A 13,160-nucleotide genomic window follows, 5' to 3' on the forward strand; every position below is an offset into this window, starting at 1 on the left:
GTGCATTTTGCTACGTTTCCACTTTTAGATTTGCGATTATTTTTGTTCTTTACTGCGGTTTTTGACTTTTTCTTTTCCCTTGTGACTAAATGTAGGTAAAGTATGTGTATTAAAAACTTAGACATACGATATATAAACTTAGGGAAAGATAAAATAATTTAGATAGTATTATATAGAACAACTGAGGGAATAAATTAAAGTAAAACATGAGCTTACGCGGCAACTGAATAATTTATGGACAAGGCGCTAGACGCTTTGTTCTCACTTAAACGACTTAAACTTTAATAAATACATCGCTATGTATACGTAAATGTACGGTGTTTAAATTTAAATATTTATATTTAAACATTTATAAAATGATTTAATTTCTCTCTGTAAATTTATCTTTAGTTTAGCCTACAATATCTAAGTTTTGAGCATCTGTCGCTGCTGCATTTGTGACGTTGTTGTTGTTATTATTATTGTTGATGATCGTTGGTGAAGTGGTTGGTGAATTGTCCGCATTGTTCATCAGTAAATCACCAACATTGTTGTGATGTTGATGCGTGTTGTATTGTTGTTGAAGTTGCGTTTGTTGTTGCATCAAGGCCAGCATTTGTTGTTGTTGGTGTTCCATCAGATCAGCAGCGTTATTAGTAACAGTATGGAAATTGGCATTAGTAAGGGTTAAACTGTTCGGGGATGCGAGTGGTATTGTTGGTGTTATGGGTAGGACTGTTGTTGGTGTCGTTGGAGTCGTTGGTGTTGCAGTTGCAGTTGCAGTTGCTGGTGTTGCCGGAGATGTTGCATTGGCGACTGTGGGTGAGATCTGGTGGGACAGGTCGGATGGCGATGGCATTTGGATGGCTTGTGGGGATGGTGTTGGAGAACTTGGTTGTGGCGGTGGTGGTGGTGTGGATGAGTTGAAGGACAGTGGAGCGACTGTGGGCGGTAACAATGACAGAATGGGCAAGATGCTTGGATTAGTATCGGTTGGTGGTGTGCTGACTGTCTCATGGAGTGCTGTCTGTTGTTGTTGTAGTTGTTGTTGCTGCTGCTGCTGTGTCTCTAGGTGCTGCTGCTGCAACTGCAGCATGTGCAGCTGCTGCTGCTGCAGTATGACATGCTGTGGAACATTACCATTGCTGCATATTTTGCTATAGAGATCCGGCGTGGCCGTTGTCACATCCTCGAATTCAGTCCGAAGCGCCGTGCGCTTCAGCAGGTTCAAATTGCCAGGCAAAAATGAAAGTATATTGTAGATGACGCGAATGTCCTCGCTGGAGGTCCACACCCCGGGTCGCTTGTTGTGGTACAGCTTCGCATACTGGTACACGTTGGCTGTGCTGCAGTACTCCATCTCGATGGCCAGCGATGAGATCGCACAGAAGGTGCACGCCTGGGCGCCACCATATCTATAAAGCGAATTGATAAATTATATTAGAAAAAATCAATTATAAAAGCCTTAACTAACACTATTTCAGTGGAACTTTATTCTGTCATTTATTGATTTAAGTTTAATATTCTAAGCTATTGGTGGTAGTGCAGGACACACTCGATTGTTCATGTTCGCAGAAAAAAAAAGGTATCTAGCAGCTCCGAAATTTTCTTTTTACTATTTAAAATTTCGTAGGCAATTAAATATATTCCACATTTTTTTAGTTTCAAAAAAGGTCCACACTATCTTTGTCTAAATTTTCCAAAAAAAACCCTTTTGTGGCTTACCTATCCACAATGACAATTGGACCATTGCGGTAGTCATTGCAGCGCTCGTGCACATCCACGATAAAGTCGTAGATGCTGTTGGGATTGGACATCTCCGGCCAACTGGGACAGTGCAGCATTTTGACCGTCAGCTCGTAGTCGTCCTGTATCGACTGGATAACAAAGTCGCGGCTCACATAGTCGCTTTTGTTGGTCTTGTTTAGATACTTGACGCGATAGTGATCGCTCTCGATGGGCGTGGCCTCATCCGGCCAAAACTGGGCAAAGTTCTGGAAAGAAAACATAAATTAGCTACATTTTTCAGAAGAAAAACATGTAGAAAAACTAATAGAAACGTTTTTCTTTTATTCATATATGCAGTACAAAAACCCTTAAACCAATTGAGATATTTCGAACCCTTTCCAGATACTTACTATATCATCCAAGGATGAGAGCAGCACGACTGTCTGTGCATTGTGGTCCCAGACCATCTGCCAGAAGTCCTTTATCGTGTGCGCCATGGGATGTTGGGTGACGATGAAGTCCCTTAGTCTCCGGAAGCCGTGAAGCCACGAGGCGTTGATGTAATCGCTACCATCCTCGCCCGGCTTGGGTGTCAAGTGCACCCGACTGCCCTCGATGGGGAAGATGGCTCCGCGGTTCTTGATCGAGTTCACCTGCTTCATGGCGGAGGCAATGTGAATGTCCTTCGGCTGGAACTGGATGATGTTCTTGTACTGCTGCTCCAAGTAGGGAGTGCAGTTCTTAAGCTCCTCGACCTGCTCGGCCATCAGGTTGGTCTCCCCCGAGGCAATGGCCTCGACCAGAGCATCGTGCAGGAATATGTACTGCTCCTCGGTCTGGACCAAAAAGTTTCTCTGGGCTCGAATGTGACGCAGGAAGCCGAAGACATTCACAATCGATTTCTGCTGGATTTGCTTCAGCATGGCGTCCAGAACGATGTAGGTGCCAGTGCGACCAACGCCAGCGCTAAAAATAAGGAGAAAATTGATAAGATATAGTAGGGTTGTAAACGATGAAGCGGTTGCATTCGATGGTTTTTGATAATTTTTTGTTATTATATTTATACTAATTTTTTAACCCACCTGCAGTGCACAACTATGGGACCAGCCTCTGCGGGATTGGCGGCCGATGATTTCTTGACAAAGTTCAGAACAGGAAGCGGATGATCGGGAGTTCCATGATCGGGCCAGTTGGTATAGTGATATTGGTAGACCAGCTTCTCCGTATTGCACTGCTTTTTCTTCTTAAGCTAGAATTAAAAACTCATAAAATTAATAAGGGTATTACTTAAATTAATCAAGTGAAACCCACCTTCAAGTGCTTGATCTGCAGAGTGCGAACTGTGTAAGTGGACATGACTTCCTCCTCGATAAGTTTGACCTGGATAACGCCGTAGGTTTCAACGCCATCCTTCGGCCAGTACATGTCGCACTTGCGCCGTCCACGCTCCACAAGATTGGTGATCATCACTATGATGGCCACCCTCTGCTCCCAAATCATCCGCCAGAAGCAGTCGAAGGTGTCGGGCAAAGGTCCTTGGGTGCCAATAAAGGCATGTCCCTTTTGGTAGCCGTCGATGAAATTGGCATTGATGTAGTCCAGGTTCTTCTTTTGTCCCGGTGTGGGATGCAAGTGCACTCGACTGTGATCATCTGCGTTTTTAGAAATGAACGCGAAATTAGTAAGCTATAATTATTTGTCATAAACTACAAAAGTTCGTTGTCATTAAAAGACTATTAACTTGAGGTGCTTCGATTACTATCTCATTAACTTACAGGCTGTGATGTTCAGATAGCGATTTTTGCGTTTGTTCTCGGGATGCTGCGAGTGCTCACATGGCAGATCATCGCTGATGCACTCGTTCTGGATGGCCTCGTACTCCCGACTAAATCCAATATCTCCATCTGCATGCAGGGAGGCCACGTGCTTGGCGAATTCATTTACGGGAACAGCTGCCCGGATCTCATCGCCGATCTTTACGGGTACCTCCCAATCGACTTGCGGGGCATTGGGGTGGTGCGGCGGATCATCCAGATAATAGTAGGCCGCATGGAAGCACTTTCTGCTGAAAGGAGTTAAAGGAAATACCAAGTGTTAAACAGGATGTGGTGGTTAAATGGAATGTTTTTATATATAAAGAATCTTAATCTTTAATTTAATAATATAATTCATAATTTGTATATTAACTTTTGATTTGTTATTTGACGAATCTATATTTATTTACCCTTTTTTTGTTTTTCTTTCCATTCAATCTTACTTTTATTAAAATACATTTTTTGCCTTTTAAGATTCTTAGAGCCAAAGTCAGTGTGTTTAGAATCCCTATTAACCTGAATATATTTTATAAAACTTGCACTCTAGCACTAGGTGTTTCTTTTTCCCCTTTTTAAATACAATCCTATTAGGAGTAGCAGCAACTAGAGCGGAAGTCTTGCCGACCAGTCATAAAAGTATCCTTTTCTCTACTTTCTTACAGGCTACTTTGGAAAAAGTGTAAGTTCCATTTAAGAGACAGAGAACATTTTTCTTTGCAGAGGTTGTGAACTGTGGAAATTATGAAGCAGCTGCAATCAGTTAGTGCGAAATCAGGGAAAGGTGTCAGATGGGCATGGCCGACAAACACTTAACAAAATCAAAATGCATAAATAAGCAGGGGAGATGTAAAAACGGGTAGATAGATTTCAGGAAGTGGGTGGTCAGTGCTAATGGCATTCAGTTGCAGCCAGGCATAAGGCAGTAGTTCTGCAGGACTGTGCAAATGTTTGCGCAAAGCTGCTTTAAATGAGTGACAATAATGACAAAAGGTGGTCGTTATTGCCTGTTCAGTTTCTATACACAAATTGAGGTTAAGTTTTGTAATTGGCTTAAGCGATTACAAGGAGCGCAGAACTTTGCACCAAGTTTCGCCTACAAGTGCACTCGACTGCCCAACGAAACTTGGCAACTTCCCAGTAAACTTTTCCACTCGCAGTATCCGCTTCTATTGCGGAATTTTGCAGCCTTGGGAGAAAGTGCACGACATAATGGCAATCGAGTGGTCCAGACTGTACTGCCAACTTTTCATTCTGTCTTGTATTGTGGCAGTGGCTCGTTGCACTTGGGAAAGAATTATTGCGGAAATAATCTTGATCTGCATTGAAACCAAATCGATTTCCCAATGTTTACAACAGAAGTCGTTGAATTTTGGATTTAAAAGGAAGGTTTGTTAATTTAGAAATGGATATGTTTCCCAAAATACAAAATTTCAACTTAACTTAAGGTTTAATTTATGTTAACTTTTGTAATAAGAAAATATGCACTTAATAAATACATAAAAATATATTTTTTTAAAATTGTTAAATTTGAGTTGCAACTAGATTTTACAATATTTGTAGAATAAAAATTGCACAAAGCGATACGATATATAAAGCCAATAAGTAATAAATAACCTTTTTTATCGGTCAATATTCCCATTATCGGCTCTAAGGCTACTTCCAAGTACTGATAAAAAGTTTATGTCTCAATATTGGCTCTTTATATATTGAAAGCGATACTGATCTGTCGTTGTAAGCATTTCCGCGGAATTGTTCACAGATTTCTTGTTTACTCTGCGAAGTTTGGCAGCATAAACAAAAGTTGCTGGGGCATCGGGAACTTTGATAATTGTTTCAATAATTCTTATCAACGGGAGAAGAAAATTCGGCTTGTTTACTTTTGCCGTCGACCAAAAAAAAGTAAATAAATAGCTAAAATTTGGGAAAAAACCAACTAGAAAAAATGAAATTCCATCCGATGTATGCACATATATTTACATATGTTTCGCTTGGTTCCCAATCGTCTTCCCACTTCTGTTGTTGTTTATCAAAGACTTTTGTTTTTCTTGCGACTCTATTACGCATCGAAAAATTTAAATATTTATTTATTTTTGTCAATTTCCGCTCGAAGTTACTGTCTATTTAATATGCAACCTGACTGTGGATATTAGTTACTATATGATTTTTGTTTGGCAAACACGTGATCGTTTTCTCGTGGGTGCAGCTGCGAAAAACTTACGTAAACCAATTTCCACGTTGCGATTTACGGCGCAACAACCTTGGTGTTGCTGCTGTCGCTTGTTTGGCTGTTGCTGTTGCACCTGCAATTTCTGATGTTGCTGGTAGCATGGGGCTGCTGCAGCGCTTTTCCCTGCCACCTGACATAATGTGTCGCTTCGCTAGAATTGCATCGCCTTTTCTGCTTTGTGTTTTGTATATTCGCGATTTTTGCTTTTACATATTTACACAAATTACGTCATATTGGCAATGCAATGTGTCGCCAGTTCACTTGCAAAAATAGTACGCAATAACTGCGGGCACACACTGCCGCATAAATTATTTAATGAGGCTGTGGCTGTGACGTTTTAAATCAAATAAGAACTACCAATAACAAAAAAACAAAACAAATACTATCAGGTGCCGCTTGCCAGTTATCGCTGGTTTCCCTTTTTGGCGTTGTTTATTGATAAGGTTTATTGTTATTGGATTTTTTATGTCGGTCTCTCGTCGGCGCAAAAGAATCTGTAGTTTTCGTGCTTATGAACGCGCGTGCTCTGGACAACTGAACTCTTGTCAATTAGCGATCGGGGAGCTGCCAGAGCTTTTCCCTAGTTCCCCCGATCTTTGTCGTAAACGAGAGATATAGAAAGAGCGAGCTTTTTGGGCTTTGCATCAGCTGTGTGATAACAGTCAACACGTTTTTATAAGCTGTCGTAAAAAGCCAGTTTGCCCTGCCTTCTTTCCCACAGTAAATATTGGTTAGGCCTAAACGCTTTCAAAAGTCTAGAGGTGTTAATAGAATTTGTATTAATTTTACTCTTAATGGTATAATGAAAAGTTTAAAATAAAAATTAATAATTTTATTTAATACTACAAAATTGTTTTCTTACTCAGTGACTTAAGTTAAGCAAAGATAGTGATTAAACACTTCTTATGAAATAAAAATCTAGGGTTAAAATGCCAAAAATAACAAAAGTATGCTACTGCAAATATTAAAAGATTGTGCTAAGATTTTAAATTACAAATTTTAGAGCTCAATTTTTATTTATTGCTGCTAAGCAGTACGAACTGTGCCAATTCCAGTTAAAATGCTATATAATCCTGCAGTATATCTTATCTACATATGACATTGATTTAACCTTTTCAGTTATACATATAAAAATACAAAAATGTAAATGTTTTTTTCTACCGTGTTTGCTTAATTAAGTCTACTGTTGTTTGCTATTGTTGCTGCCCTGCTAGCTCATCAATTAATCAATTAAAAAACGCAATTTTCAGCACTCGCTGCCTTATTGAGAATCGATATTTGTTAATCGTTTAATTGCGCCAGAAAACTTCCGCAATACAAGTTGCATTGGGAGAAATTTACCCTTGGAAAGTTGAAACCGCTGGTATTTAGTTCATCGATACTGTTGGTCAAATCGGAGCAAGGGGAGTAAAATGGGTAAAACTGCACACTCTCCCCCCACAAAAATTTCGTCTATTTCCATGGTTGTCATGAAATGGAACTTTTTTGGCAGAAGTAACCAATACGTTGCCCAAAGACAATTTCTTGTCTGACTCTGCTATTCTATTTTTGGCATAGGGAAAAGTTCTATACGAAAAAGCCAGACACGCGCACACACATTGACTGGCAAATAAAGCCGTCGACACAAAAACAATGTTCGCAACTGCATCAGATATGAAAAAGTAACACAAAAGTCGACATACGATGAGACCCAGATAGAGGGTAAAAGTGTTCTCCTTCTTTTGCTATTTCGGTGTCGCAATGCAAATGGAAAATAATATTGAATTTAATTTATAAGAAACAGAAGCTAAGATACCCTTCATTGCAGTTTCTGATCTGGTGATTCAAAATATTTCCTCGTTACAATGTTTAAATAAAAAAAAATGCATTACCATAATTTAAAGAGCTGACATTTTTCAATTCAATTTTATAAATTGTCAGTTGTAATTAATATGGTTTGATTATACAAAGGAAACATAAAGATAAAATAGGTAGACTAACCAAGATCCCTTATATAAAAAACCCTAAAGAAATATATTGTATGACGTGTAACGCGTAACTATTTTTCCAGCTCTAAAAAACGTTGGTAGAGCAAGTTAAAAAGATGGTTATCGCTGTTGGCAGCAAATTGTTGCCACAAGAAATTGCAAAAGTATTTCCACTTGGCGCACAAGCTGCTAGTTTTCTAGTGTGTGGTTAGTACTTAGTTAACCTGCCACAAGCCGCAGCAGTTATTAAAATAATTTCCACACCCCTTGACTTTTTGCCATTCAGGCCTCCAGTGGCGGCCACTAAACGTTGATTAGTGCTCTGCAAATGTACTAGTAAAAGTAAATGTAAATGTAAATGTAAATGATTTCGCCCAAGAGCCGCGAATTGAGTTCTGCAAGATTTTTTCTCGCCCTCACATAAAACGCAAAACCCTTTTTTCTTGTTTCTCTTGGTTTTTCTCGGTTTTCTTTCTGAATTTCTCGCTGACTTTTGTTCTGGCTTCTCCAACCCACTCTTCACTTTATATTTGTTTGCATTGAAAAGGAAATTGTAGAAATTCGCCTTTGTTTGCTTAATAAAATATAATTTTTTCCGCTCTAAAACTTGGGTAACTTGAAAAATGGGATGGCCACACTCCAACCTTCTGCTTTTCCATCTCCTCACGCTCTTATGCGTTCTGCTCTGCTCGCAGGGTATTTGTAAAAAATAAATAAAATGGCATTAATTTGTTAGGGGACCCGAGAAGGGGTAAAAAGTGGTTTGGGTAACTTTCATTTGCCATATTCGCGGCAGCATAAAAAATCGCTTCGACAGAAAATATGCAAAGTTCTTTCCACTGAAGTCGGGTGGGTATAAAAACGCTTTCCATTTTCCCCAACACATTTTGTCGTTTAAAATGCTTGCCGTTGCCTCCGGCAAATGCGAATCCGGATACGGAGTACGATTCCCGGGGTCTGGGCAATGGGTTAACCACTTTTACATTTAATAAAGATTTTAAGTAAGTTAAAATTGTTTTGCTTGTCTTTGTCTTTGGCTTCGCTGCGGACTCTTGTTTTTTTTTTTGCGATTTGAATTTTAATTAACATTCTTAGGAAATATGAGAATAGCCCACCTCCCTTTTCAAGTTTGTGGTTTCTGCTGCTTACAGAAAAAAAGCAGATAGAAATGGTTGATTCCTTAATTGTGGATTGCTTTGAGAAGCCATTCCGAAAGGATCTTCTGTACTTTTGTGTGTGTAATTAATATTGGCTTGGAAGCCTACTAATTAATTAAGTATTTGAGTTTATATACAAAGAGATAAGTGTAAATAAGTAAAAACGACAAGCGATTTAAATTCTTCTGGGTAAATTCCAAGAATTCTAAATGTTTCACTACTAAAAGTTGAAAAATAAAAATAGCCACTTTCTATAGCTGCAATTTGCTTTCTTGAGTTTATTTTTAAATTCCATCGAAGGGAGTGGGAGGACAGCGTTTTGCACTCAACACTTTGACAACAGTTTTCACAGTTTTATTTATGGAACTGCACGCGACTGTCTAAGAAAAAGCAGCTGCTTCTTTTAGCGGTTACATCTGCACTTGTTTCACAATATATTCTTATTTTAGAATTTAATGCTTCTATTTGGCAAAAGAGCGCCACTTACCTCCACAGGAAGAAGGCCATGATGATCAGAATGATGCCGAAGCAGCTGAAGATAATGCCCACCAATACGGCCAGGTTGTAGTCATTATGCGATTGACGCAGCAGAGGTTGGAGTTTTTCGCAATTCGGTTGTAGTTGAATCTGTTCGGAGGAAAAATAACCATTTGTGAGTTGAGTTCAGATATTTAATAATTACGTTATATATTTAAGCCCAATAATCAATACATGCCTAGAACATATTTACACTATACACCCTTATTTACTATTTAAAAAAAAGAGTAGCGTATTTATAAAAAAGAATTACGTGTTTAACTAACATAAAATTTAAATTATAGAATCTTAAAATCCAATAAATAAGTCTTATAAATGTGATCGTTTTTAGGCATTACAAAAAATAGAGTCGGCAACATTTTGTCCTCTGTACACGTGCATACAATGTGTAAGTTACAAATATGTGTAACTCTGTTATCATTATATGCGAGTTTTATTTTTGTTGATTTTTGCTTCTTTGTTTGCTTTTCGCGCACTCTTTATTTGCGCTTGTTTATTTCCGTTTTTTGCATACGATTTCTGCTGCCACCCAAAAAAAGAAAGGATTTAAATGAGCGCCATTTAACGGGAGAAGGGGAACGTTTGTGTGCGCCGAGCGGAAAATGGCAGCGGGCCATGTAAATGCGGCCAAAAGGTGCAGGCCACTTGAAATTCAGGCAATCCAACAGCAACAACAATGCCAATGAATTATGAATGAGTGAGAGGGGGAGAGAATGAGAGAGAAAACAAGAGCCACTAAAAATATTGCTGCATACTTATGAGGGCGTGTCACTGCGGTTTCCCTCTGCCCCTCTGCACCACCCCCTTCCATGACCCCACCCCCTCCCCTAAAAGTTGAGGTCAACTAAATTGCTATATTTCTGCCACAAGTTTGGATTATATTTTATGCATGCAACAAAGTTTGCGGTGTGTGTGTGTGTGTGTGTACGTTTGTGTGGAATGTCATTAAGGATGTTGTTATGACAGGTTGAAGGAGTTGCTGTGCGGGTACTAAATGTCAATAAACGCAGGTGCACAGGAAGAAAATCAGGTTGAAAACAAATATACAATTTAAGAAAGCCTATCAGATTTTACCCAAAGAAGCCAAAATATTTATTGAACTTGTAATAATTAAGTAAATTAAGTGACAAAGTGTACAAAAATGATGATATTTAAGTATAAGCTCCATGAATACCAAATTCAGTGCTTATTATTTTTCTTGTGCAGGCACAATTGAGTGGGTAAGACCATTCATTGTTATTGCCTCTCATTACGCATACGCCACGGGGTCCACTTGGTAAAGACTCAATAATGCATAGACACAAAAGGTGAAGGCACATAAAAAAGTAAAGTTATTTCCCTAGTGCAGTAAAATACTCCGAATATTTTCGCCAAGTTAGGATAGAATTTTTCCCACTAAATAACTTTTCTGTGAGTTTTCCGGAAAAACGAACAGCCTGCTACTCTTTTGGACATGTAATCTGATATGGAAACTGACAACGCCGAGGCTGCCAACTTTATGGCTTGCCACGCCCCTTTGCCTTATATCTACGCCCTGCATTTTGGCCCGCCTCAAAACGTAATGCCAAGTTTTTCCGCTGTGTGGCAGGTGTTTGTCTGTTTGTGGGTTGCATTTGATATCTTTATGTGCTACTTACGATCCTTGACTCCGAAAATTTGCCCAACACAATTTTCTTTGGATTTATGACACTGAACGTTGCCGCTGCCACTTTGACCTCGTAGTACGAGTTGGTTGTCAGATTTTGTAGAATCATCTGCAAGGTATAAAAGAGCGTAAAAAACATTACTGACAAAACAATATAAGGATATCCTTAAGTTAATCTAAATTTCTTAATAGTTATAGTTGCTGTTTTTGTTTCGAAAATTTTATTTCTTTATTCTTCTTGAGCAATAATTGAACAACAAATATTAATTTTTTTCCTTACTTTTTGATATTGTAAATTGAGAATTTTCCTTTGCTTTCAGTGAACCTTAAATCTACTAAAATACGCATTGACCTTTGACTTTATTAGCTAAGATAAAATTCTCTTTTGAGATCAGAAATATTTTCTAATTTAGTTTCCATTTAACTTCGTCTAAATTCTGTCTCTTTCTTTTTTCCAAAAAACTAAATATTTGGCATTCATACTCGCAATCTAAATAAAGGTAAAATTATTGCCATTCCTGTTGTTTAGTTGTTCAACAAAAAGCTTGTTTGCTGCTGCAAAATATTTCAATTACAAAAATATTCTCAACTGGTCAAAACAAAAGCAAGGCGACATAGGAATCAGAAAAAGATAGAGGATTTCAGAGGGAAACAGAGTCAAAAATAAAATATAATAACGAAACAAGAACTGAACTAGTTTCAGATATGGAAAAAGTCATGATAACATTTTATTGTTGTGAAATTTGTTTGCCTCGCTACGTTCCCCGCGACAAACTTTGTATTTATTTACTTTTTGTCATTTTTTTGCGTCTACTTCGGACGCCAAATAAAAAGGGCAGAGCCGGCACAAAGGCGGACAGGAAAAACAACATAAATTTAATTTATTTTCGCAGGTGTGGGCGGGTTTTCATACGTGTGCGATGGTTGCGGTGCATCGGAAAAGGTATGCTGCCCATGTGTGGGAACTTTTCGGTATAGAATTTTCTATAAAATATTTACGGGCGACGCGGCAGGTGAGCTTTTTCGTATTCCGTTTGTTGTTTGCTGCATAAAAATGCAATTATTACTGCCGGCTTTTTATTGTCCCCCCTCTACTTTTTATTTACATCCCTGCATATCGGTCTGTATTAGGCAGTTTGTCATAGAACTTTTCGTTTTTTATGTGGCGCGGGCCGAGCCAAATAGTCGCGATAAGCCGACTCGATTGACATATCACAAGTCGGACAACAATGTTGCCAACTTGGCAGGCCAATAAAATGCTTGCTAACAGCGCGGCAAAATATCTATTTTTTTCCCCGCAAAACCTGCGTTTGAATTATTACTACCAGACTCCAAAGGGATCAATCCATTTACTATTTGTTTTGAGATTTTAACACAAATTTAGCTTTAAATTGTTAGCCTTTAAAAACGCTAAATACAAAGTATTTATTTGCAATGAATATTTATTATAAAGAGTTTGTAGTTTTTATTATTATTGTTTTTGTTTACCTTAATCATTATTTAAGATTTCGTTTTTTAAGAAGTAGTTTGAAAAGTAAAAACTTACCGCAGTTTCCAGCTCTTTGGCGGATGCATTTATCCTTATATCCCGATGTGTATCCTGTCCAGCCAATCGCGTCTTGATTATGTAAAAATCAATGGTGTTATAGAACTCATAGGGTCTTCGCCAGCGAATAGTGATCGATTCCTGGGAGTGGCAGGTGAGGTTTACAATAGCCGGAGCACTGGGACCACCAACATCTGTTCTCTGGGCAATCTGATCTGAGGGTTCGCCTTCATTTTTGGTGGTAAATGCCTTAACTATCACACGATAATCGGTGTAGGGTCCTAAAAACCATTTTTAATATGTAATTAGTTATTTATAAAGACTAGATAAAAGTACATGTATGTATTCATTAGATAAAGTTTATGGGTCCGCTATAGGTATATACCTAATTGACTCAAATAAAATTCATCGAGTACGATTACCTATTTTTGTGAGAATCGTATTAAAATAATCGACACATCTTCTATATTAAAAGCCTTTAGCTCTTTTATCTTCACCATTTTCTGTAAGCCTTTAATAAGCTTTATTGCCGTTTGAGTATGTTTTGATGCGACAGTTGA

General features: G+C 38.4%; 1 protein-coding gene across 7 annotated transcripts in view; it reads right to left on the minus strand.

The window, feature by feature from the left end:
• Window positions 1–313: 313 nt before the first annotated feature.
• LOC108148638 (tyrosine-protein phosphatase 99A) overlaps window positions 314–13,160 on the minus strand; it is a 114,351-nt gene continuing 101,504 nt past the window's right edge. For 2 of the 7 annotated variants that reach the window (XM_017275754.2, XM_017275757.2), the window contains 10 exons: window positions 12,601–12,881; window positions 11,047–11,163; window positions 9,360–9,499; window positions 3,483–3,772; window positions 3,019–3,359; window positions 2,790–2,956; window positions 2,118–2,673; window positions 1,705–1,973; window positions 1,120–1,394; window positions 314–921 (listed from right to left, as the gene is read on the minus strand). In XM_017275754.2, coding sequence (XP_017131243.1) covers window positions 392–921; window positions 1,120–1,394; window positions 1,705–1,973; window positions 2,118–2,673; window positions 2,790–2,956; window positions 3,019–3,359; window positions 3,483–3,772; window positions 9,360–9,499; window positions 11,047–11,163; window positions 12,601–12,881 — 2,966 coding nt within the window. In that variant the 3' untranslated portion in view covers window positions 314–391. Of the gene's footprint in view, window positions 1,395–1,704; window positions 1,974–2,117; window positions 2,674–2,789; window positions 2,957–3,018; window positions 3,360–3,482; window positions 3,773–5,739; window positions 6,284–9,359; window positions 9,500–11,046; window positions 11,164–12,600; window positions 12,882–13,160 lie in introns of those variants that run through there. The other 5 variants (XM_017275753.2, XM_017275755.2, XM_017275758.2 and 2 more) reach the window with 4 other exon arrangements.

The sequence above is a fragment of the Drosophila elegans genome, unplaced genomic scaffold, assembly GCF_018152505.1.
Source record: "Drosophila elegans isolate 14027-0461.03 unplaced genomic scaffold, ASM1815250v1 contig_476, whole genome shotgun sequence".
In the NCBI taxonomy this organism is placed as follows: Eukaryota; Metazoa; Arthropoda; class Insecta; order Diptera; family Drosophilidae; genus Drosophila; species Drosophila elegans.